Source organism: Rhinopithecus bieti, unplaced genomic scaffold (assembly GCF_001698545.2).
Source record: "Rhinopithecus bieti isolate Rb0 unplaced genomic scaffold, ASM169854v2 scaffold_72, whole genome shotgun sequence".
Classification (NCBI taxonomy): Eukaryota; Metazoa; Chordata; class Mammalia; order Primates; family Cercopithecidae; genus Rhinopithecus; species Rhinopithecus bieti.
This window is the reverse complement of record NW_016803042.1, coordinates 439646-461586: the sequence shown is the minus strand read 5'-3', so window position 1 is coordinate 461586 and position 21941 is coordinate 439646. Positions and strand designations below refer to the sequence as shown.

General features: G+C 37.7%; 1 protein-coding gene and 1 pseudogene across 8 annotated transcripts in view; one reads left to right on the top strand and one right to left on the bottom strand.

Moving 5' to 3' along the window:
- DNM1L (dynamin 1 like) overlaps window positions 1–21192 on the top strand; it is a 66799-nt gene extending 45607 nt beyond the window's left edge. For 2 of the 7 annotated variants that reach the window (XM_017886407.1, XM_017886246.1), the window contains 11 exons: window positions 6006–6126; window positions 6340–6495; window positions 6842–6931; window positions 8981–9073; window positions 12916–12972; window positions 13675–13752; window positions 14077–14109; window positions 15887–16063; window positions 16233–16342; window positions 18289–18448; window positions 19031–21192. In XM_017886407.1, coding sequence (XP_017741896.1) covers window positions 6006–6126; window positions 6340–6495; window positions 6842–6931; window positions 8981–9073; window positions 12916–12972; window positions 13675–13752; window positions 14077–14109; window positions 15887–16063; window positions 16233–16342; window positions 18289–18448; window positions 19031–19087 — 1132 coding nt within the window. In that variant the 3' untranslated portion in view covers window positions 19088–21192. The remainder of the gene's footprint in view (window positions 1–6005; window positions 6127–6339; window positions 6496–6841; window positions 6932–8980; window positions 9074–12915; window positions 12973–13674; window positions 13753–14076; window positions 14110–15886; window positions 16064–16232; window positions 16343–18288; window positions 18449–19030) is intronic. The other 5 variants (XM_017886458.1, XM_017886331.1, XM_017886606.1 and 2 more) reach the window with 3 other exon arrangements.
- Window positions 878–2456, bottom strand: LOC108538603 (nucleosome assembly protein 1-like 1 pseudogene; annotated as a pseudogene). Its single transcript, XR_001888137.1, has one exon. The product of XR_001888137.1 is annotated as a nucleosome assembly protein 1-like 1 pseudogene (transcript).
- Window positions 21193–21941: the final 749 nt, after the last annotated feature.

Below are 21941 nucleotides of genomic sequence, written 5' to 3'. Positions count from 1 at the left end.
TTTAACTTTTTTTTTTTTTTAAAGCATCATATCGCTTAAAATTTTCTTCTTCTTCTTTTTTTTTTTACACTTGCTTATTAGTATAGTATCTCTTTCTAAAGCTGGTACCCTTTTCAGTAATGTGGTAAAAACTGAGTATAACCCTTAATTCAAGCTAGGCCTCTGCTTCTACCTGAATTGGTACAAAATTAAGACATTATCTTGTAAGAACTAAAATTGTATTTGAAATTTTTATTTTAGGCTACAAAAACAAGCAAACAACAAGTAACTTGAAAATAGGTCTTGTCAAATGATGTAAATTCATCCTTTCCAGGGAAGCAGAAGGTAGATCCTACTACAAAGAAAAAATGCTTAGTTAATGGAGGTTAAATTTAAAAGTATAGTTAAATTCAGGCTAACTTCTGAAAATCCTGTTTTATTCATCTCACTGTGGTACCAGTAACTATACTGAGTCAGGTTACTTTACAGTTAACTATTTCACCTATAACACAATAATCCATTAACAATCTAATGCAGTTATTGGGTGTGGTCATACTGGAAATTCTTAAATTCTTAACCATATAGTTGTCTTGCCCATTTTTTTTTTCTTTCAGACCGAGTCTTGCTCAGCCACCCAGGCTGGAGTGCAGTGGCACGATCTCAGCTCACTGCAACCACCATCTCCTGGGTTCAAGCGATTCTCCTGTCTCAGCCTCCTGAGTAGCTGGGATTACAGGCACCCGCCATCATGCCCAGCTAATTTTTGTATTTTAGTAGAGATGGGGTTTCACTGTGTTAGTCAGGCTGGTCTTGAACTCCTGACCTCAGGTGATCTGCCTGCCTTAGCCTCTCAAAGTGCTAGGAATACAGGCGTGAGCCACTGCGCATGCCAGTTTTTTTTTTTTTTTTTTTTAAACGATGAATTGTCTTAGTATAAGTCCCTGCATTTCTGTAACAAAGTAATGAAAGGCACAGCTAATCCAAGCAGACTTAACCCTATTCAACAGACAGCTGAAAAAATACTTTGCTTCCTCAAGGAAAAAATTTTGGAAAAAAAAAAAGTGTTTCCTTTAACAGTTGTTAATTTTCATAGCTGTACTCCAAGAGCTACATAAAAAGATTCCAGAAGAACCAAATTATTAGCAATGAATGAACATGTGTGACAGAATTTGTGCATTCAACATATCTGGCAGAAAAACTAGTGAAAATGCTAGCTAGAACAAATTGGTCTTTAAAATACCAGTTTCCTATCCTTTAAAACAAAAATTACCTAGTCTACCAAGAAAATACAAAAACATAAGGCAGTAAGTAAGAGTTGTGTTTAGGCTATTACAGTGCAGGTTATCCTCAAGGCCACATATATCCTGCTTCACTGCTGCTTGCATTCTGCTGGGTTTTGATCCTTCTTCGGGTCATAGTCTGGATCATTTCCCTCATCTCCTTCATCTACCCCTTCCTCATCAGCTTCTTCACCTTCTTCACCATACTCATCATCATCATCTTCAGTAACTCCTCCAGTAAACTATAACACTGATCTTGGGATTATATGCTCACATAAAAAGTGACCAATTTTGAAGTCTGCAGCAAGGATAGCTTCAGCAGCATCATCCAGATCTCCACTCTCAGGAACTTCAGGAGGGGCAAGAAAATTAAAGAAAGAGTCATTGGAAACTGTTTTGGTCACAGTACGAATTGTCCCATGTACCTTGTGTTTCTGCTTCTTAATGTTTTCAAAGTGACATTCTTTCCTTTTTTCCAATCTATCTGGCCCCCTGTACAACCCATTATTTCTGGTCCATCAAAAGAAAAGGGATCAGAATTATCTGGTTCTGGTTCTAACCTCATCCTACATGTCTTTGTCAGCACTTCATGTGTAAAATATTCACTGGGTTCAAAGTGAAATTCTAAAACAAAACTCTTCGGCTGGCCAGCATCTGAGAACTTCACTTTAGTATCTTTGAAATGCTTCAGAATAGGTTCATCATGTTCCTGAAGCATATAACTGAGTAAGTCAACATTCTTAAAAACAGGTAACCAAAATTCAGGAATTCCTTTGGGGTCTTCTTTTCTTCATCCTTTTTCTCATCTTCAGTCTTGGCCTTTTCTTTCAACTCCTCTGAAATCTCATCTTCTTCATCTGGTTTCCATTCACATTCTTCCTCCGTAGGTTCATAAATTGCATTAATAATCATAAACTGCTTATCAAATAGAGGCTGATAGAGAACAGCATACTTTCTTTCAAGATTGTGAACTTCCTCATATAATTTGGCTTCTATCTGTGCACTTATGCAGGTTTTTGAGAGTATTCACTCCTCTTTTAACTACCCTAGCTAGGCAGGTTGTCAATGTCTGCCATGTTGTAAGAACTCAAATATGAGAGGCTAGTATGGGGAGCCAGGCGGGTGGAGCTGTGCAGGCAGTGACTCAGGGTAGCAGCGGTGGTGGGAGGAGCAAGAGGCAGCGCTGCGAGCAGATGGCGCTAAAAAAGGAGACCCCATCTCTGAAAACGAAAACAAACCCTTAATTTCACCAACCTGAGATAATTCCTAAAATTTGGCATTGAACTAGGCATTTTTCTATGCATCTATAACACATAGATGCCTGTCCTACATATCTTTAAAAATCAGATGCTATACCTATCTTGGAATCATTTCTTAAATCATGTAACAAATAACTTTCTACCTCATACATTATCAGTCTGAAGATTTGCATAGTATTTTACTTTTTAGATATACCCTTATTTGTTGGGCCAGTCTCCTACTACTGGATAGTTTGTTTTCTGTTATATACACATACAAGCTGTGATGGACTACCTGCATCTATCTTTGGGGCTTGTGTCCAAGTAAACACTGAGGATAAATTTGTAGAAGTAAGTTTATTAGATTAAAGAATATAACATCCTTAGAATCTTTCATTACTTATTGCATATTGTTAGCATATTGTACTGTTTTACTACTAGCAAGAACAACCATTTCTCTAAAACATCTTTTATTCTGAAATAATTATAGACTCAGAGGAAGTTTGCAGGGTGATGTACAGGGAGGTCCCACGCACCCTCCACTCTGTACCCTTTCCCCAACTTCCCCCACTGTTGGACATCTTGCATAACTACAGTACAATAACAAAGTGAGAAAATGGACATGGGTACAATCCACAGAGCTTGTTCAGATTTATACGTTAACTCATTTGTGTGTTTGTGTGTGTGTGTGTGTGCGTGCATGTGTGTAGTTCTATATACTTTAGTATAACCGAGATGGTCTTCATATGGTCAACTCCGTAAAGAGAGTATTTATCAGACTAATTATTGAATGGTTATATATATGGCATATTGAAAAAAGTAAAGATGACCACAAATGGGCCTTTAAAGAGTTTAGTGGGTAAAGTAGGTCAAGATAATACTAAGCTTGATTAGGCTGCAAAAGTAAAACTTTTATTTAAATACTACTTATTGTTATATATAATTCATATTCAGAAAAGTACATATAGCATATATGCACACTTTATAAATAGTTAATGAACCAATTATCTGTGTCTACCTAATGAAGCGTTTCAGACATTGAAGAGAGACCATTGACATTTATTTCAGGGTTTGGGAGAGCTCCACATTTAAGAAGGCATTTGAATTGGGCTCTGAAAAGAATTTGAGAAGCCAGTAATGAGAGGGTGTTTCAGGCTTGGGAACAGCAAAGAATAATGTAAGAATAATGTTTTGGAGAACAGCATGTATAGTGATGGGACATAATAGGAGATAAGACAGGAAGGGTGTCTAGGAACAAGACTGTAGATACAGAGTCTTTTCTGTCTTGCTCTGTCGCCTACTCTGGAGTGCAGTGGCGCGATCTCGGCTCACTGCAACCTCCACCTCCCAAGTTCAAGTGATTCTCCTGCCTCACCCTCCCCAGTAGCTGGGACTACAGGCGTGTGCCACCACGCCTGGCTAATTTTTTTTTTTTTTTGTATTTTTATTAGAGATGGGGTTTCACCGTGTTAGCCAGGATGGTCTCGATCTCATGAACTCGTGATCCACTTGCCTTGGCCTCCCAAAATTCTGGGATTACAGACGTGAGTCACCGCACCCATCCGCCCCCACCTTTTTTTTTTTTGAGAGTCTCACTCTATTGCCCAAGCTGGAGTGTAGTGGCGTGATCTCGGCTCACTGCAAACTCTGCCGCCTGGGTTCAAGCGATTCTCTTATCTCAGCCTCCTGAGTAGCTGGGATTACAGGCGCGCACTACTACGCCCGGCTAATTTTTTGTATTTTTTATAGAGATGCAGTTTCACCATGCTGGCCAGGCTGGTCTCGAACTCCTGACCTTGTGATCCGCCTGCCTCGGCCTCCCAAAGTGCTGGGATTACAGGCATGAGCCACTGCGCCCAGCCGAAATTCTTATCTATTAAGCAATTACTCCTCATTCTCCTCTCCTCCAGCCCTGGTAACCTCTAATTTAATTAATTAATTAATTTATTTTGAGACAGAGTCTCACTTTATTACCGAGGCTGGAATGCAGTGGCAGTCTGGGCCAATCTCTGCCTCCCAGGCTCAAGCAATCATCCTGCCTCAGCCTCCTGAGTAGCTGGGACTACAGGTGCCCCACACCTGGCTAATTTTTGTATTTTTTTGTATTTTTAGTAGAGACTGGGTTTCACCATGTTGGCCAGGCTAGTCTTGAACTGACCTCAGGTGATCCGCCCGCCTCGGCCTCCCAAAGTGTTGGGATGACAGGTGTGAGCCAAATTTACTTTCTGTGTCTGAATTTGCCTATTGTAGATACTTCATATAAATTGAATCATTCAGTATTTGCCCTTTTGTGCTTGGCTTACTTCTGTTAGCATAATATTAGACTAGTACCTTTTACCTGAGCTACTATAAAAGGTACTCAGTAGTGGTTGTAAAATAGAGAGGAAGGGATGATTTGGGGAGGCATTATAAAGGTATTTGTAGAATTCAGCTGGACTTGAATTTGAAAAAGATAATACCAGGGTTTCTGGTTATTAAACAAGATAGGAAACATAAGGTGCTCAGTAACTATATCAAGAGATTTTTATTTGTCTAAGGCCGGGCGTGGTGGCTCATGCCTGTAATCCCAACACTTTGGGAGGCTGAGGCGGGCAAATCATGAGGTCAAGAGATCGTGACCATCCTGGCCATTGTGGTGAAACCCCGTCTCTACTAAAAATACAAAAATTAGCTGGGCATGGTGGTGCATGCCTGTAGTCCCAGCTACTTGGGAGGCTGAGGCAGAAGAATCACTTGAACCCGGGAGGCAGAGGTTGCAGTGAGCCAAGAGCCCACCACTGCATTCCAGCCTGGGCAACAGAGCGAGACTCCATCTCAAAAAAAAACAAAACAAAAACAACAAGAAAAAGATTTAATTTGTCTAAAGCAAGACTAGGGCTGGGCACGGGTGGCTCACGCCTGTCATCCCAGCACTTTGGGAGGTCAAGGCGGGTGGATCACTTGAGGTCAGGAGTTTGAGACAAGCCTAGCTAACAAGCTATGCTTATTTATTTACATATTGTCTGTGGCTGCTTATGTGCTTAATGGTAGAGTTGACTAGTTGCAGCAGAGACTGTATGACCTGAAAAGCCTAAAATACTATGTGACCCTTTATGGAAAAAGTTTGCCAACCTCTACTTCAGATTGTGAATCAATGGAAATAAATATAAGGCACTGTTTCCTATTCTCAAGGAGCTTATATTCTAGTTGAGGAAAACTAGGGTAGAGAAAAGGTGCTTAGCAATTCTTAGTTAACTGTTGTTTTATGTCAGAACATGTATTATATTTACAAATATATATATATACACACATACCTATCATTTAATGATTCCTTTTCCCATTTAAAAAAATTAGAGAAACTAGTTCATAATGAGTTGAATTAGAACACATGGTAATGGGAATGAATGAAATTGTTTATCTGAGGCTTTCTCAGAAAATAAGATGAACTTAAAGCTCTAGAAAGACTTCTAACTTGTATCTTCTTTCCCCTTTCACAATGCCAGAAACCATATACTTCATTGCCTTTCAGATGCGGTGGTGCTAGAATTTGTTATATTTTCCATGAGACCTTTGGGCGAACCTTAGAATCTGTCGATCCACTTGGTGGCCTTAACACTATTGACATTTTGACTGCCATTAGAAATGCCACTGTGAGTATGCTTAGCTTTTTAGACTGTAAAAAAAATGAGGTTAAAGTTTTTCTTACCCATATACTATGTCTTTTAAACTTAATTATACAGTTTATTTTGCTCTCATATTTGAAATTAAAAGCATTTTGCATGAAAATACAAAAAATGTGACTTAACCTTTGGGAAGAACTGAAATTACATATATAATAAGAGTTCTAAGTTTTATTTTCTCAGGGTCCTCGTCCTGCTTTATTTGTGCCTGAGGTTTCATTTGAGTTACTGGTGAAGCGGCAAATCAAACGTCTAGAAGAGCCCAGCCTCCGCTGTGTGGAACTGGTTCATGAGGAAATGCAAAGGATCATTCAGCACTGTAGCAATTACAGTACACAGGTAACGGAGAGAAATGTAACAGGTTTCACGTAAACTAGAAAAGAACATGAAGTGGTGGTTTCTTTCACTGGGTGGAAGAAAATGTGTAAGATGGGATACAAGGTAAAATCTGTAGTTCCCTTACCTGAAAGTGATTTGAAATAGGATTCTTAAAATGTAGGCTCCAAATCTAATTCAGTATTTCTGTGATCATTAAATAAAAGAAAATGACTGTTGGCCTGGCATGGTGGCTTATACATACAGTCTCAGCTATTTGGGAGGCTAAGGTGGGAGGATGACTTAGTGAGACTATGTCTTAAAAAGAAAAAAAACAAACTTACATTTTTCTTTCATCTACCATTTATAGGAATTGTTACGATTTCCTAAACTTCATGATGCCATAGTTGAAGTGGTGACTTGTCTTCTTCGTAAAAGGTTGCCTGTTACAAATGAAATGGTGAGCATAGATCATTGTAATTACTATTAGTAAAAGTTTAAATTTTGACTGCTTTTAATAAACATTATATGGTTACTTTAGAGTTTAGGCATAATGTTTTCCAGTGTATTGGGAGGAAAAAGAAGTTGAGTTTCAGTCAACTTTAAATTTATTAAAAGTTTAATTTATTAANTTGTCTTCTTCGTAAAAGGTTGCCTGTTACAAATGAAATGGTGAGCATAGATCATTGTAATTACTATTAGTAAAAGTTTAAATTTTTGACTGCTTTTTAATAAACATTATATGGTTACTTTAGAGTTTAGGCATAATGTTTTCCAGTGTATTGGGAGGAAAAAGAAGTTGAGTTTCAGTCAACTTTAAATTTATTAAAAGTTTAATTTATTAAAGTTAAATTTACTAAAGTTTATTAAAATAAAAAATAAATTTATTAAAGTTAAATTTATTAAAAATTTAAAGGAAAATTTTTAATAATTCTGGTATAAAGTGTATTTTTTCTTCATATTTTAATCATTAGCCTGCAGACATGGGTTTTCTTGAAAAGAGATTTATGATTGAGGGGTGTGAATAGCTTTGCTGTATTATTTAGTACCACTGATCTTAACAGAAAATTAGTTCCATCTTTAGCCTCAGTAAACTGAGCCTTTATAGCACACTCTTACTTTGAGGTACATCGGAGTAATCTGGCCACTTCTGCAGTTTGCTTGTTATGACCTAGTAACTATAATATCATAGTTGGTTGCTACTATTCTGTGGGTTGCTGCTATCCACACAAATAAAAATGCTGAAATTGGCAGAAATATGGGATAAGCATTTAAAATTGCCCTTATGCCTCTAATTGTTGGCTGGGTTTTTGTTTTTTGTTTTTCTTTCTGATCACTAAAAGTGCATTTGGGTCCTTGGCTCAGGATGGTGAGCCCCGTGGAGGTTACTAAGAGTACAAAACCATCCTTGGAATGTAAGTGCTGCTGCTTGGCTGTTTCTTTAGTGAGGACACCCCTCAGATTCTGATGTCTAAGACTGAATATAGCACAGAATCATTGGACCTTCATTTTAATAGATCCTTTTTACCCAGTTCTGGACTGATAAGTGCCATTCTGATACCTGAGATTTGTTAGGACAGCACATAATAAAGGGCTTAAGTTTATTCTCTCTGTAACACTTAGTGGTGTGGTGGCTAACGCCTGTAATCCCAGCACTTTGGGAGGTCGAGGTGGGTGGATCACCTGAGGTCGGGAGTTGGAGACCAGCCTGGCTAACATGGAGAAACCCCGTCTCTACTAAAAATACAAAATTAGCCGGGCATGGTGGCGCATGCCTGTAATCCCAGCTCCTCGGGAGGCTGAGGCAAGAGAATCACTTGAACCCAGGAGGTGGAGATTGTGGTGAGCCGAGATTGTGCCACTGCACTCCAGCCTGGGCAATAAGAGCGAAACTCCATCTCAAAAAACAAAAAAAGACTTAGCAATTCCGTAGAGGGCTGGATAAATTAATTTTAACTTTTCTTTTTTATTTTCCTCTAAGGATTTTGAACTACATATAATATTTTAACTAGGTGCTTTATAGTTAAGGCTAACCAGTCACTACCTCAGGTCTTTAGATGTATCCTTTACCCAAATAAAGTTAACATTTTTAACTTATGCCTGGTTATTAACTTATTTTCTTATTGTTGAAAATGAACTTAAAAAGTGACATGGAATAGTGGATGATCTGAAGTTTTAATAGCAAAGTTGCATAAAGCATTGGAATTTAGATTTGCATCAAATAGATGACTATTTTTCCCTAACAGTAAAATACTTGTAGTTACTTTAATGTTATTGTTCCCTCTTAGAAATGCAGTTTTAGATGCTGAAATGTAAATAATTTTAAAGCTAGAGTAAATTATTGTTTGACATAAGATTTATCGGTTGGAATATAATTATCAAGTAATTTAGGCATAAGTTTCCTGTACTTTTTCGGTATTGTCTGTTTCGTAAGTTTTATATATAAATTTCTCAAAGTAAAATATGGTTGATGTATTTTTGTATATAGCCTAACTTACTTTTTTTCTAGGTCCATAACTTAGTGGCAATTGAACTGGCTTATATCAACACAAAACATCCAGACTTTGCTGATGCTTGTGGCCTAATGAACAATAATATAGAGGTAAATATAATTCTTACACTTTTTCACAGATAGAAAAATCTGTTGTAACTCAGTTATATCAAACTTATTTAGCACGGAGTAATGATAAAATAGACATGTGCCACATTAGTGCCTGTTGCATGCCAGGAAATATGCTGAGGGGATTACATTGTTTTCTTAATTCTCAAAACCACCTGGAGGCATTATTACTTTCTGCTTATGAAATTGAAATTCAGAAAGAATCTGAGAATTCATTGATTTGGTGTGACTGGCTCTATTTTGGTAACTTATAGTTTATACAGGGGAAGTGTGTACAACAAAGTGTTTAAAATTGTTTTCATTTGGCTCTGAAAGCTGTGAAGGAAACACTCAAGAATTGACCAACTTAGCATAAATTTGGAAAAGCAGAGTGCTTTTTTCACCAGTACTGGGGTGGCTGCATTTCATGGATCTTTTCTTTCCTTTTGATGTTAATGTAACAAATTGAATAAGATCTCAGATGGAGCCAAGGCGGGTGGACAGAGCAATTTATCCAGAAGCCATTTTTTTCCTCTGCCACTTTTCTCCAAAATAGTACATTTTCTGTTACTCCCTAATTCAGTAAGACCTCAGAGTCCCCTTCTATATCAAATTTCCTCTTCTGCATATGCATGGTGAGAAAATTGTAAATATGCAATTCAGAAGCTGGAAGGGATCCTGTGTTATTGACTTCAATTCCGGTTAAAACAGATGGGGTGACCAGGCATGGTGGCTCACACCAGTAATCCCAGCACTTTGGGAGGCCAAGGCAGTTGGATCACCTGACTTCAGGAGTTTGAGACCAGCCTGGCCAACATGGTAAAACCCCGTCTCTACTAAAAAATACAAAAAATTAGCCAGGGTTGGTGGCAGGTACCTGTAATCTGAGCTACTAGGGAGGCTGAGGCAGGAGAATCACTTGATCCCGGGAGGTGAAAGTTGCAGTGAGCTGAGATTGTGCCATTGCACTCCAGCCTGGGCAACAAGAGCAAAACTCTGTCTCCAAAAAAAAAAAAAACTGGGGAGCTTGAGGTTTACAGATAGCATTTATTCCTTTGGTGCTTATTTTGTAGGGCACTATTATAGGAAACAAGCACCTTCTTAACACAGGTATAGGGAACTCATTTTTGGTTACATAGCTGGGGGTGATTCCTGTTATCAGAAAAAATTCCAAAATGCATACATGAGTAGGCTCTTCAAAACACGCTAGATAACAGTTATGTTAAAAATTAGCATGTAGACACTTAAAAGGATTTAGTTCTTTTTGCACTGAAACTAACATCATGAAAACTTGTGTTTGTGGTAGTTTTGTTATACTGACAAGGTCATATGTGATATGATTTCACATTAGTATTTTTCTACAAATGAATAGGTTTGTGGTTATAATGACTGTGCCAGAGAACTTTATGTGGATATTTTCATTTAATCTTTACCATAACCCTGAGGGCAGATCATGTCATTAACAGATGAGGACACTAGGGCTTCAAAAGAGTTGGTAAGCTGTCCAGTTAGCAACGCAGGTACACCAGGTCTGCTGGGGTCTGGGAGCAGCTCAGATCATAACTGGTTAGTAACAGTCTAGGGTGAGAATTCGAGATACCATGCCTTTTGCTTTGTATCCCTGTTCAAAACGTACATTTTATCATGCTAATTTTTTATTTTGAAGATTGTTAATATCTATACTTTTACTTTTTTTTTTTTTATTTTTTGAGACGGAGTCTCGCTCTGTCGCCCAGGCTGGAGTGCAGTGGCCGGATCTCAGCTCACTGGAAGCTCTGCCTCCTGGGTTTATGCCATTCTCCTGCCTCAGCCTCCCGAGTAGCTGGGACTACAGGCACCCGCCACCTCGCCCGGCTAGTTTTGTATTTTTTAGTAGAAACGGGGTTTCACCATGTTAGCCAGGACGGTCTCCATCTCCTGACCTCATGATCCGCCCATCTCGGCCTCCCAAAGTGCTGGGATTACAGGCTTGAGCCACCGCACCCGGCGACTGTTATTTTTTATTACTGAATACCCTCCCATGAAAAAATAAAATTGGGCCAAGTTTCTGGCAAAAAAAAAAATTTTTTTTTTTTTTTTGATCAATAAAAGTTTTATTACCTGTCCCAAGTAGGGAGGACCCTGGGCGTATGCTCCAAGGCACTGTCCCCTGAGGGAGAGTGACAGGAGAGTTTCACAGGGCGATGGAGGGGAGAGGATGCGTCTTCGCGTATGGAGGAGGGATCCCAGAGGTCCAGGCGCAGTAACAAGAAAGGTCACTTGAGTTCATCTGTAAGTTGCTACGGTCTGCTGGGAGCTGGTTTGAACCAAGTGGGTGACTGCATTCTAAACAGGGCTTGGAAGAAACCAAAAAAATTCCTTACACATGGAACATCATTGTGGGCTGGGTGTGGTGGCTCATGCCTGTAATCCCAGCACTTTGGTAGGCTGAGGCAGGCTGATCACCTGAGGTCAGGAGTTCAAGACTAGCCTGGCTAACATGGCGAAACTGTCTCTACTAAAAATACAAAAATTATCCAGGGGTGGTGGGTGCCTGTAATCCCAGCTACTAGGGAGGCTGAGGCAGGGAGAACCGATTGAACCCGGGAGGCGGAGGTTGCAGGGAGCCAAAATCATGCCATTGCACTCCAGCCTGGGCAACACAGCGAGACTCCATCTCAACAAAAAACAAAAACAAAAGCATTGTGAAGCTTTGTTAACTTATAGTTTTTTGCAAGTTGAACTGTGTTCATGAAATACTTTCTACTTAGGAGCAATTTTGACTTTAACCTAAATAGTTTCTACTGTATTTGTTGCTACCTGTGAGAGATCCACCATTAACATCTACAGATTTCTGTATCTTCATCATCTTTTTTTTTTAAAGACAGTCTCACTCTGTTGCCCAGGCTGGAGTGCAGTGGCGTGAACTCTGCTCACTGCAACCTCCGCCTCCTGGGTTCCAGCAGTTCTCCTGCTGCAGCTGGGATTACAGGTGTGCACCACCATGCCCGGCTAATTTTTATATTTTTAGTAGAGACAGGGTTTCACTATTTTGGCCAGGCTGCTCTTGAACTGACCTCAAGTGATCTGCCCACCTTGGCCTCCCAAAGTGCTGGGATTACAAGCATGAGGCACTGTGCCTGGCCAATATTTTCATAATCTTTTACCTATCTATCTTGGTGCTTGGATATAGCAGATGCTTGGGACATTCTAATTTGAATTTAACAGTCTCTTTAGCTTTGTACAAGTTACTTTGATAATACTAGCAAATTAGAACAGTGGGCAATTGATCAGTCTGTTAAATTAGCCGGGTTACAGAAAGGACTTTCAGTTGTCAACACTATTTCCTGGAGATAGGATAAATAAATGGAACATTTTTATAGGATAACATCAACCACAGATACTTCTTCAAGATACGGTTTTATGAGGGGAGTTGTCTGAATTTAACACAAAGGTGTTCAGGTTACAGTCACTTTTAAAGTCTTTGTGGGGTTTTCTGTGATCTCTGGACTTCAAATTCCACATGGTATGTTGAAGGCTTATGTTCCACATTTATGTGAGGACAGGAAAGGGGGAGAAGATGTCACTCTGTTGCCCCTCATTTGAGAATCTCCAGTACAGGAAGCCACTGTTACTGACACTGTATTGTATCCTTCAGGTGTGTGGGCAGAAAAAAAAAAAGATTGAGAAGCTTTGGGTTAAATGATTTATTTATTTTAAAATATGATAATTATGGCATGAGTCCCAACAGTGAGAGGATGTATCTAAGTTACTCCACACTTTTCAATTAACATGAACATTTTTTAGTAGGCATATATCTCAACACTTGGATAATCACTTTTGTTCTGCTCGATTGTGTTTCTTAGGAACAAAGGAGAAACAGGCTAGCCAGAGAATTACCTTCAGCTGTATCACGAGACAAGGTAAAAAAAATGTTTTAAATGCATATTCCCAATACCTAAAGATAGATTGATGAGCTCAGAATATTATTCAGTTCTAGGAGTAATTGTTTCTTCTTTTCCTCCCTTAAACACTCCATTGGAACTGAGTAAAGACATACAAGTTTAAAATGGGTTTTGAGTGATTTAAAGATAATAGTATTTTGAATTCACTGACATAAATGCTTAAAAGTAGGTTTAAGGGTTTATTTAAGCATTTAAGCATCAAGCTTTTTAAAAAAATTCAGTCAGTGACTTTATCAACTTTGTAAATAGTTGAAATGACTAAAGATTTTATTATAAGAGGGTTTCTTGGAAAACACAGTATACACAGAATAGAGTTTTAATTACTAGTAATACTTATAATAGTTGTAATACTAAAGTGTGTATAAAATCTTTTACCTTGACTTCTTTGCCAGAAAAGAATCTTATCAAATACCAAAATAAAATGAAGCTTTTGGATTTGGATTTTTATTATGTATTCATCTGAAGGAAACTTTTAACAAAGGTGACAGTGGTGAAGGAAATAAGGCAGAATAAACAATTTTATCTCCCATGATTATTTTCATTTTTCATGTTATTTTACGATTTTGTTACAGAAGGGAAAAATTCACATTTATAGAGTGTTCCTGAATGCATTTTTGCATCCTTGATTTTTTTTCCCCCCCCTGCATTTTTTGCCTTTAGTCTTCTAAAGTTCCAAGTGCTTTGGCACCTGCCTCCCAGGAGCCCTCCCCTGCTGCTTCTGCTGAGGCTGATGGCAAGGTCTGTTCTGATTCTTAATCTAAGCCTGCATGCCTAGTTCTTTGGTACAACATAATCTTCTGGAAACAATACACTGAATAGAAGAATATTAATATGGGATACCGTGCTAAGGTCAGATCACTTTAGTCTAATATATATTTTAAAATTATATAACAATGCAATGCATAGTTTATATTGTTGACATGCTTTTGCTTGCAATATAGAAGATGCACACAGAAAAAGAAGTAATTTAAAGAGGAAATTATCCTGCACTTTTTGAATTTCAACCCATTGGTATTTAAATTTTGCTTGTTAAATTGCATGTTTTAACATATCTTTCAACAGTTAATTCAGGACAGCAGAAGAGAAACTAAAAATGTGAGTCTCTTGCTTCAGAATGGAAATGTTGGTACCTTTGGTTCTCACTGAAACACTGTAACACCATTAAATAACCTGTTTGTGTAGTGGTATCTATTTGTCTGTGTTATGTTCTTAATGTTCCTTTTATCTAACCTGTGGAAGATGGCGTTAAACGTTTTAATTAGTAACAATAATAGGCTTTCTGACTGTTTTCTGTGACCTTCAAGAATAGTTTTAAATTTTGATAGGAAATTTAACATATTTTGATAGGAAACTCAGACATTTCCTAGATTTCAGAGATGGAATTGTATTTTTGGACATTTCCTTTCCTCTTTAAAGATCTTGAGATCTGTTCAGTACTAATAGATAATCCTCTAATCTAATGCTTCTTTCTTATGCTTCCAGTTAGTTTGCACTTGTTACCCTATATATAGCTTCACATATGCTTCAGAAGCTTAAGCAAATTAAAAACAAACAGGGGGACTGTGAGAGTTTGAGACTGTTTTCAATTCTTGACAACCATTTTAGAGGAAAATTAAATAATGTATAAATTATTCAGACTCATTGCTATTTCAAGATTTTCTGCCATTTAGTTCCTTTCCTTAATTATCCAGATTTAAAGTTCTGAACTTGAGATAAAAGTTTATAAATGTCTTATCTTCTCTCAGCCCCACTGTGCTCAGATATTGAGCGAACCATCTAAATCACTGCACAAGTTTTATTTCATTCATGACATCACACTGAATGTGCTCACTCTCCTTAAGAGTTCATTTGGTATGTCATTCATGTATAAAAACCTAATTACTCATTTTTAAGTTAATGTGTAATATGTGTAATATAAATATACTACGTATATTTATAGTTCACCTTAACTGACATATTAAAGACAGATTTTAGCAAGTATTTTGATTCAGGATGCTACCCCAAACTACCATTTTTCTTACTGCCATAATCCTCTATTAAATTTTTATAATCCATTTTAGATTGTAAGCTCTTAAAGAATAACTAAAAAAAAACCCTCTTAAATGTTGATGAATTATGTTTTTCCATTATAAAGTCATTTTTTACTTTTAGAAGTCAAGATTAATAAATTTTCTAGAAAATAAGGTGTAAAAGCACTTGTGATTAATGTGATAGCACTAGATTTCTTTCCACAAATCCTTAAGAGTACAGAGGTTGAGGGGATTTCTGTTGTGTTTATCACATTCCACATTTGAAACAACTCATAGTGACTGTCAACCTACGAATAGCAAATGTAGTCTTGCTTTTTGTTAAAGAGTTCTTACTTATACCTTATGGCATTTTGTTGACTATAGGAATGTAAATTGACTTGAAATACATAAACTCTTAACTTCAGGGACATAAGTTCATGGAACTTTTAGAGTTTAACAGTGTTTATGATTACTTAAACTGAATGGCAGTTCTTTGTGCTTTTAACGAGTAGTTTTGATTTTAAGGGCAGCATATACTTTTTCTACAATTTAGTGTTTGAAGGGTGGGAGAAGAGGAATGATTTTGAAAAGTTAGCGAGCGAATGATAAAGAAAAAAGGAATTAAATAGAACATAAATTGGTTGATGCCTTGCAAACAACTTACAGCAGAACCTCTTATTTAGCTAGGTCAGAGTTTCAGTTATACATGCTACCTACTGTCTCCTTCTGACCTCATTATCTGTATGAATAAACTTCAGATGGGTACTGGATGTATATTGACTACTGTGAAATAAAATGAACTTTGTTTTAGTTAAGGTCAGATATGATGTGGTTGGTATAGGTTTTGGAACATGTTTTTTCAGGTTGCATCTGGAGGTGGTGGGGTTGGAGATGGTGTTCAAGAACCAACAACAGGCAATTGGAGAGGAATGCTGAAAACTTCAAAAGCTGAAGAGTTATTAGCAGAAGAAAAATCAAAACCCATTCCAATTATGCCAGCCAGTCCACAAAAAGGTCATGCTGTGAATCTGCTGGATGTGGTAAGCCATGACAATTTGGTTTAGGTCTGATAAGATGACCAAGTTAGTAGGAAAATGATTAGACAGAAAGAACTAAAGTCTCAAAAACTTATATAACTTTCAGATGTTAAATGCTGCCATTTCAAAGTGTCACAAAAGTAACATTTTTACCCCCCTCATCCCTATTTAGCCAGTTCCTGTTGCACGGAAACTATCTGCTCGGGAACAGCGAGATTGTGAGGTTATTGAACGACTCATTAAATCATATTTTCTCATTGTCAGAAAGAATATTCAAGACAGGTTAGTATTACTTACTATAAATCACAGGCTCTAATACTGCTGGATGATTCTATGATCTGTTTTGAAAATACATGTATTTTTAAAATTTTAGGTTTTTATTCTAAATCATCGAGTGGATTCTCTGATAGTCCTTTGGTAACTTGTAGCAAGACTCAGTTTGTTAACATAGAATGACTAGGACCTCATGTATCAGCTAGAAAAAGCTATTAAAATGAATCTTTTGTTCTATATGGCTGCCACATTTTGAGTCATTTAAGAAAATGTTTTTTTCCTAAATTTTAATTTAGTAGTTTCATTAATTATTTTGGCTAGTAACACTGACTTGCCTTTTTAATTTAACTTGGTTTTCCAAAGTATCAAAACAAATGTCTTTTACTAAGAAATATGTATACGGTTTCTCGTTCAGAATGTTTTTGCATGTGTCGACTCCCCTACTGCATCTTCTCCTTCATGTTGCCTGGTATGTCATTTTCATGCAGTAATAGGGAAAATACACATTTAGTTGTATGACGTGATCTATTAGAAAATATTCTGTATCCAGTTTTTGGTAATCTGTCAGCAGCTAAGATGAATTTTACTGCACAGAGTAATAAATATATTTCATATTGAAATAAATGATTTTGTCTGTAGAACCATTTATCTTTTTTGCTTGTAGACTTTTTAAACCTGTAGCTTGTAGTAGAAATAATAGTTCCTAGTGTTTTACACTGTGGGCTTGAAAAAATTCCATTTGTCTCCTTCATTGCCCCCATCCCCTGCAGAGGGTGTTTTTGTTTTGAGATGGAGTCTCGCTTTGTCGCTCAGGCTGGGGTGCAGTGGCGCAGTCTTGGCCCACTTCAACCTCTGCCTTCGGGGTTCAAGCGATTCTCCTGCCTTAGCCTCCTGAGTAGCTGGGATAACAGGTGTGCAGCACCATGCCTGGCTGATTTTTGTATTTTTAGTAGAGACGGGTTTCACCATATTAGCCAGGCTGGTCTCGAACTCCTGACGTCAGGTGATTCACCTGTCTCGGCCTCTCAAAGTGCTGGGATTACAGGCGTGAGCCATCGCACCTGGCTCACTTAATGTTTTCAAGCCTCATCTGTATTGTAGTATGAATCAGTATAGTCATGCGCCACATAACATTTTAGTCAACACACAACATATTTGAATGTGTTCCCATTAGATTATAATATCATATTTTTGCTGTACATTTTCTATGTTTAGATACACGAATTCTTCCCATTGTATTACAGTTCCCTATTCAGTACAGTAACATGCTGTACATGTTTGTAGCCTAGGAGCAATAGGCTATCCCATATAGCTTAGGCATATCGTAGGCTGTACCATCTACATTTGTGTAAGGACTCTCTGTGGTGATCACGTAATGAAATCATCTAATAATGCATTTCTCAGAGCATATCCTTGTCATTAAGTGATGTATCTTTTTATCTGTGAATAATACTAGATTATAGAGATATACTGTGTTATCCATTCATCAGCTGATGTTTGTGTTTTTCTCACTTATTGGCTATTATGAATAAATGCCTATTGAAGAGTTTTGAAATAAGGATGATGGAAAGAAGGTAAAGTAGCTCAGCCTCTCGAGTAGCTGGGATCACAGGCATGTGCCACCGGGCTAAGCTAATTTTTGTAGTTTTAGTGCCAATGGGGTTTCACCATGTTGGCCATGCTGGTGTCAAACTCCTGGCCTCAAGCAATCCACCCGCCTCAGCCTCCTGAAGTGCTGGGATTACAGGCATGAGCCACTGGGCCCGGCCGAGAACTGCTTTTCTTAATGTTTAATTATAATTAAGCAAAAATATAAAGGGTGATTACGCCATTAATGAAATATCCAAAGTAGTACAGTGTTCTTACTTAACTTTATTTCATGAGGTTATTTTCTAAGCCCAGATTATTAAAAGTAGAATTTTGGCTAAAATTCCGTAATTTGGTTTTGTTTGCAGTGTGCCAAAGGCAGTAATGCATTTTTTGGTTAATCATGTGAAAGACACTCTTCAGAGTGAGCTAGTAGGCCAGCTCTATAAATCATCCTTATTGGATGATCTTCTGACTGAATCTGAGGACATGGCACAGCGCAGGAAAGAAGCAGCTGATATGCTAAAGGTACTGTGAACCTTTGGAATTTTTATACTTGGGTAGTAGATAGAAACATAGAAATAGTGTTAAATGCAGTTTGATTATTGGATGTATATAGTCTTTATATTCTAGCTAGGCTTGTTTCCTATTGGTACTTGATAAAAATCTTTTTTTTTTTGAGACGGAGTCTTGCTCTGTAGCCCAGGCTAGGGTGCAGTGGTGCCATCTCTCAGCTCATTGCAAGCTCCGCCTCCTGGGTTCACGCCATTCTCCTGCCTCAGCCTCCAGAGTAGCTGGGACCATAGGTGCCCGCCACTACGCCCGGCTGCTTTTTGGTATTTTTAGTAGAGACCGTGTTAGCTAGGAAGGTCTTGATATCCTGACCTCATGATCTGCCCACCTCAGCCTCCCAGAGTACTGGGATTAAGTGCTGGGATTACAGGCATGAGCCACCGCACCCGGCCGGTACTTGATTAGATTCAAATTCCAGAGAAGATATTGGTTAGTTATAAACCTACCATATATACATTGGAAAAATCACCCCGCATAATTCAGATTAATTTCATAACTTTGTAATAGCATTTAAAATTTTTATTTCCTTTAATGCAGGCATTACAAGGAGCCAGTCAAATTATTGCTGAAATCCGAGAGACTCATCTTTGGTGAAGAGAACTATGTAATACTGAGACTTTGTTGACTCAAAACTTGCTAGTTACTGCCTACCTGAGTAGAATCTTATTTATGAACTCCTGTGTGTTGCAGTGGTATGAATCTGCTCATGTGAAGACTGGCTATAAACTGAAAAGTGTATTCCATATTGCAGAACAAATCACACATTTAATCCAAATAATAAATGGCTGTTTCTAAAGTTTCCCAGTATATGTAAAATACATCAAGTCTGTCTTGTGACAGTTTCATCTGAACTTAAAAAGAACTGTTAATGTTCTAGCTGTGCAAAGCAGTTTGCCTGTGGATAAGATGACCTGTGTAATAATCTTTGTTAGTAGTCTCAAAGCTGCTGCCATACTCCTCCAAGAAGAAAGCACCAAGAGAACATTTCATATGACTATAATGCATGTACTATATAAGCTGATCTGGCTTTGAAAGATGTGAGTTGGCAAGTTCCTCACATAGTCATTGTATTCCACCTGTCCTGCAATTTAGTTTTTCTGAGCTTCTCTGCAGCCTTTGATGTGTTTTTAAGAAAGCTGAATGCACAAGAGGATCTGTGACACTGACATGGATGTGGTGTGCATACTGTGTAGTTACATAGCCCTTCCAATTCTGGGTCCATTTGCGCTAGCAAATTAAAATATGCTTTGATTCATACTTAAACCTGAAAGCTGGAATGTGTACATTAATTCCTACATTAAAAACAGCCATCTACCCTTGATTATCTAGAAAGACTTGGTAATGATGGCCAGTTCCTTTTAGGTTTTAGAAAATCAAATGATGACCTAAATTTCCCTTAATTTGCAAATACAGTAGTAATTAAGGTATATCTCTCTAAAGTGGAGCACTTAAACCAGGCTCTAAGATTCACTTTGAGGTGGAACTTAAAACCAATGTACTGTATGTATGCACTGGTAATAGCTACTTTTGCTTCATACCAACAAAATGTATTAGAATAGTATGAAAGTACTGGAGGAGCTGAAAGAAACACCCAAGGCCAGGCGTGGTAGCTCACGCCTGTAATCCCAGCACTTTGGGAGGCCGAGGCAGGCAGATCACCTGAGGTCAGGAGTTGGAGACCAGCTTGACCAACACGGAGAAACCCCGTCTCTACTAAAAATACAAAATTAGCCCGGCGTGGTGGCGCATGCCTGTAATCCCAGCTACTCGGGAGGGTGAGGCAAGAGAATCACTTGAACCCGGGAGGTGGAGGTTGTGGTGAGCTAAGATCGTGCCATTGCACTCCAGCCTGGGCAACAAGAGCGAAACTCCATCTCAAAAAAGAAAAAAGAAAAACACCCAGATACACATACTCCTTCAGATTTAAGCTGCATTTATGGGGTAGTGATGAGGTTTAGAACATATACATATTTTGTTAAAATTCCCCAGATGATTCTTGGTATGAACCACAACATTATAAATTTTAAGATATACTTAGAAATCCTTAAGACATCTAGCCCCATTTCTAATAGACAATACATTTATATTGCAGATAATTTTTTTTTTTTTCAGTTTATGACCCGATATTTATGAAGGACTACTGGCAGGGAAAATATGAATATGTTAACTTTAGCTTATGGCATCAATTTACTAAGGAACAACAGGCTCACCAACTGATCTCACACATAAAAAACCCCACATCATCAGTCTGATCCGATATGGTACTACTTTGAATCTCTTACTAGTACCACCTTGAGAGAGGATACATGCTCCCAAAACGTTACCACACTTAAAAATCACTGCCATCATTAAGCATCAGTTTCAAAATTATAGCCATCCATGATTTACTTTTTCCAGATGACTACCATTATTCTAGTCTTTTGAATTTGTAAGGAAAACAAAAACAAAAATTTTTGATGCACTTTTCTCAAGCACATCAGATTTCAAATTGAAAATTAAAGACATACTATGGTAATGCACTTGCTAGTACTACACACTTTGTACAACAAAAATCGGAGGCAAGAAACTTAATGGAAAGAGAAAAACCTTCCTTTGTTGGCCCTTAAACTGAATCAAGATCTGAAATGTAGAGATGATCTCTGACATTTATAACATACCTGTACTTGCTGTGTAAATAAAATTGCTGGTATGAAATGACATTAAAGTTTGTCAAAAAATGAATTCTTAACTTTTCTCCCAGAGAAAGGGAGAGAGAGAAAAGAAAGAGCTTTTTAATACCTAAATCTATTTTGGAACATAACTGTATAGAATACCAAACATTTTATGACTTTTTTCCTACCAGATTCTGACAGTTCACCAAGGTATTATAACATCTCCATTTTTGCGTATGAAGACAGTGACTTGCTCCAAGTAATCCAGGTAGTACATGGCTAGAATTTGAACACTAAAGCCATGCTCTGCTGCCTGTAAGGTTTTCAAAAGAAATCTGATTAATCATTTCGTATGTGATTCACTTGATCCTCAAGGCAACAGGGAGGCCACTGCCTTGATTTTTCAGATATGGAAATAGTTCTGGAGAATTAATTTGCCTCATGTTTGCAGAGCTAGCTCAGTCTTGATTCCAAATCCTTTAAGTTTGACCTGAAAACTTTCCTTACCTGGATACTTTTTGATATTCTCATATGATTGCATATTTGGTATAATTGCCTTTATTTTGGGGTATAACTTTTAATTTACCTCAAGTTGGAATCTGTCTGGGGGGAAAAGTTGAAACTTAAAACCAATTTAAATTTCTAAATTTAAAAAAACATTGCTACCATAGGAATCCACTGACAAAACCAGGCTTAATGTGAATAGAATTACACTGGAACACAGGCAAGGAACTAGAAAACTGAATTAGAAACTTTCTGAAAAGTCACATACTGATTTTTGTACTATTCTTTGTAAA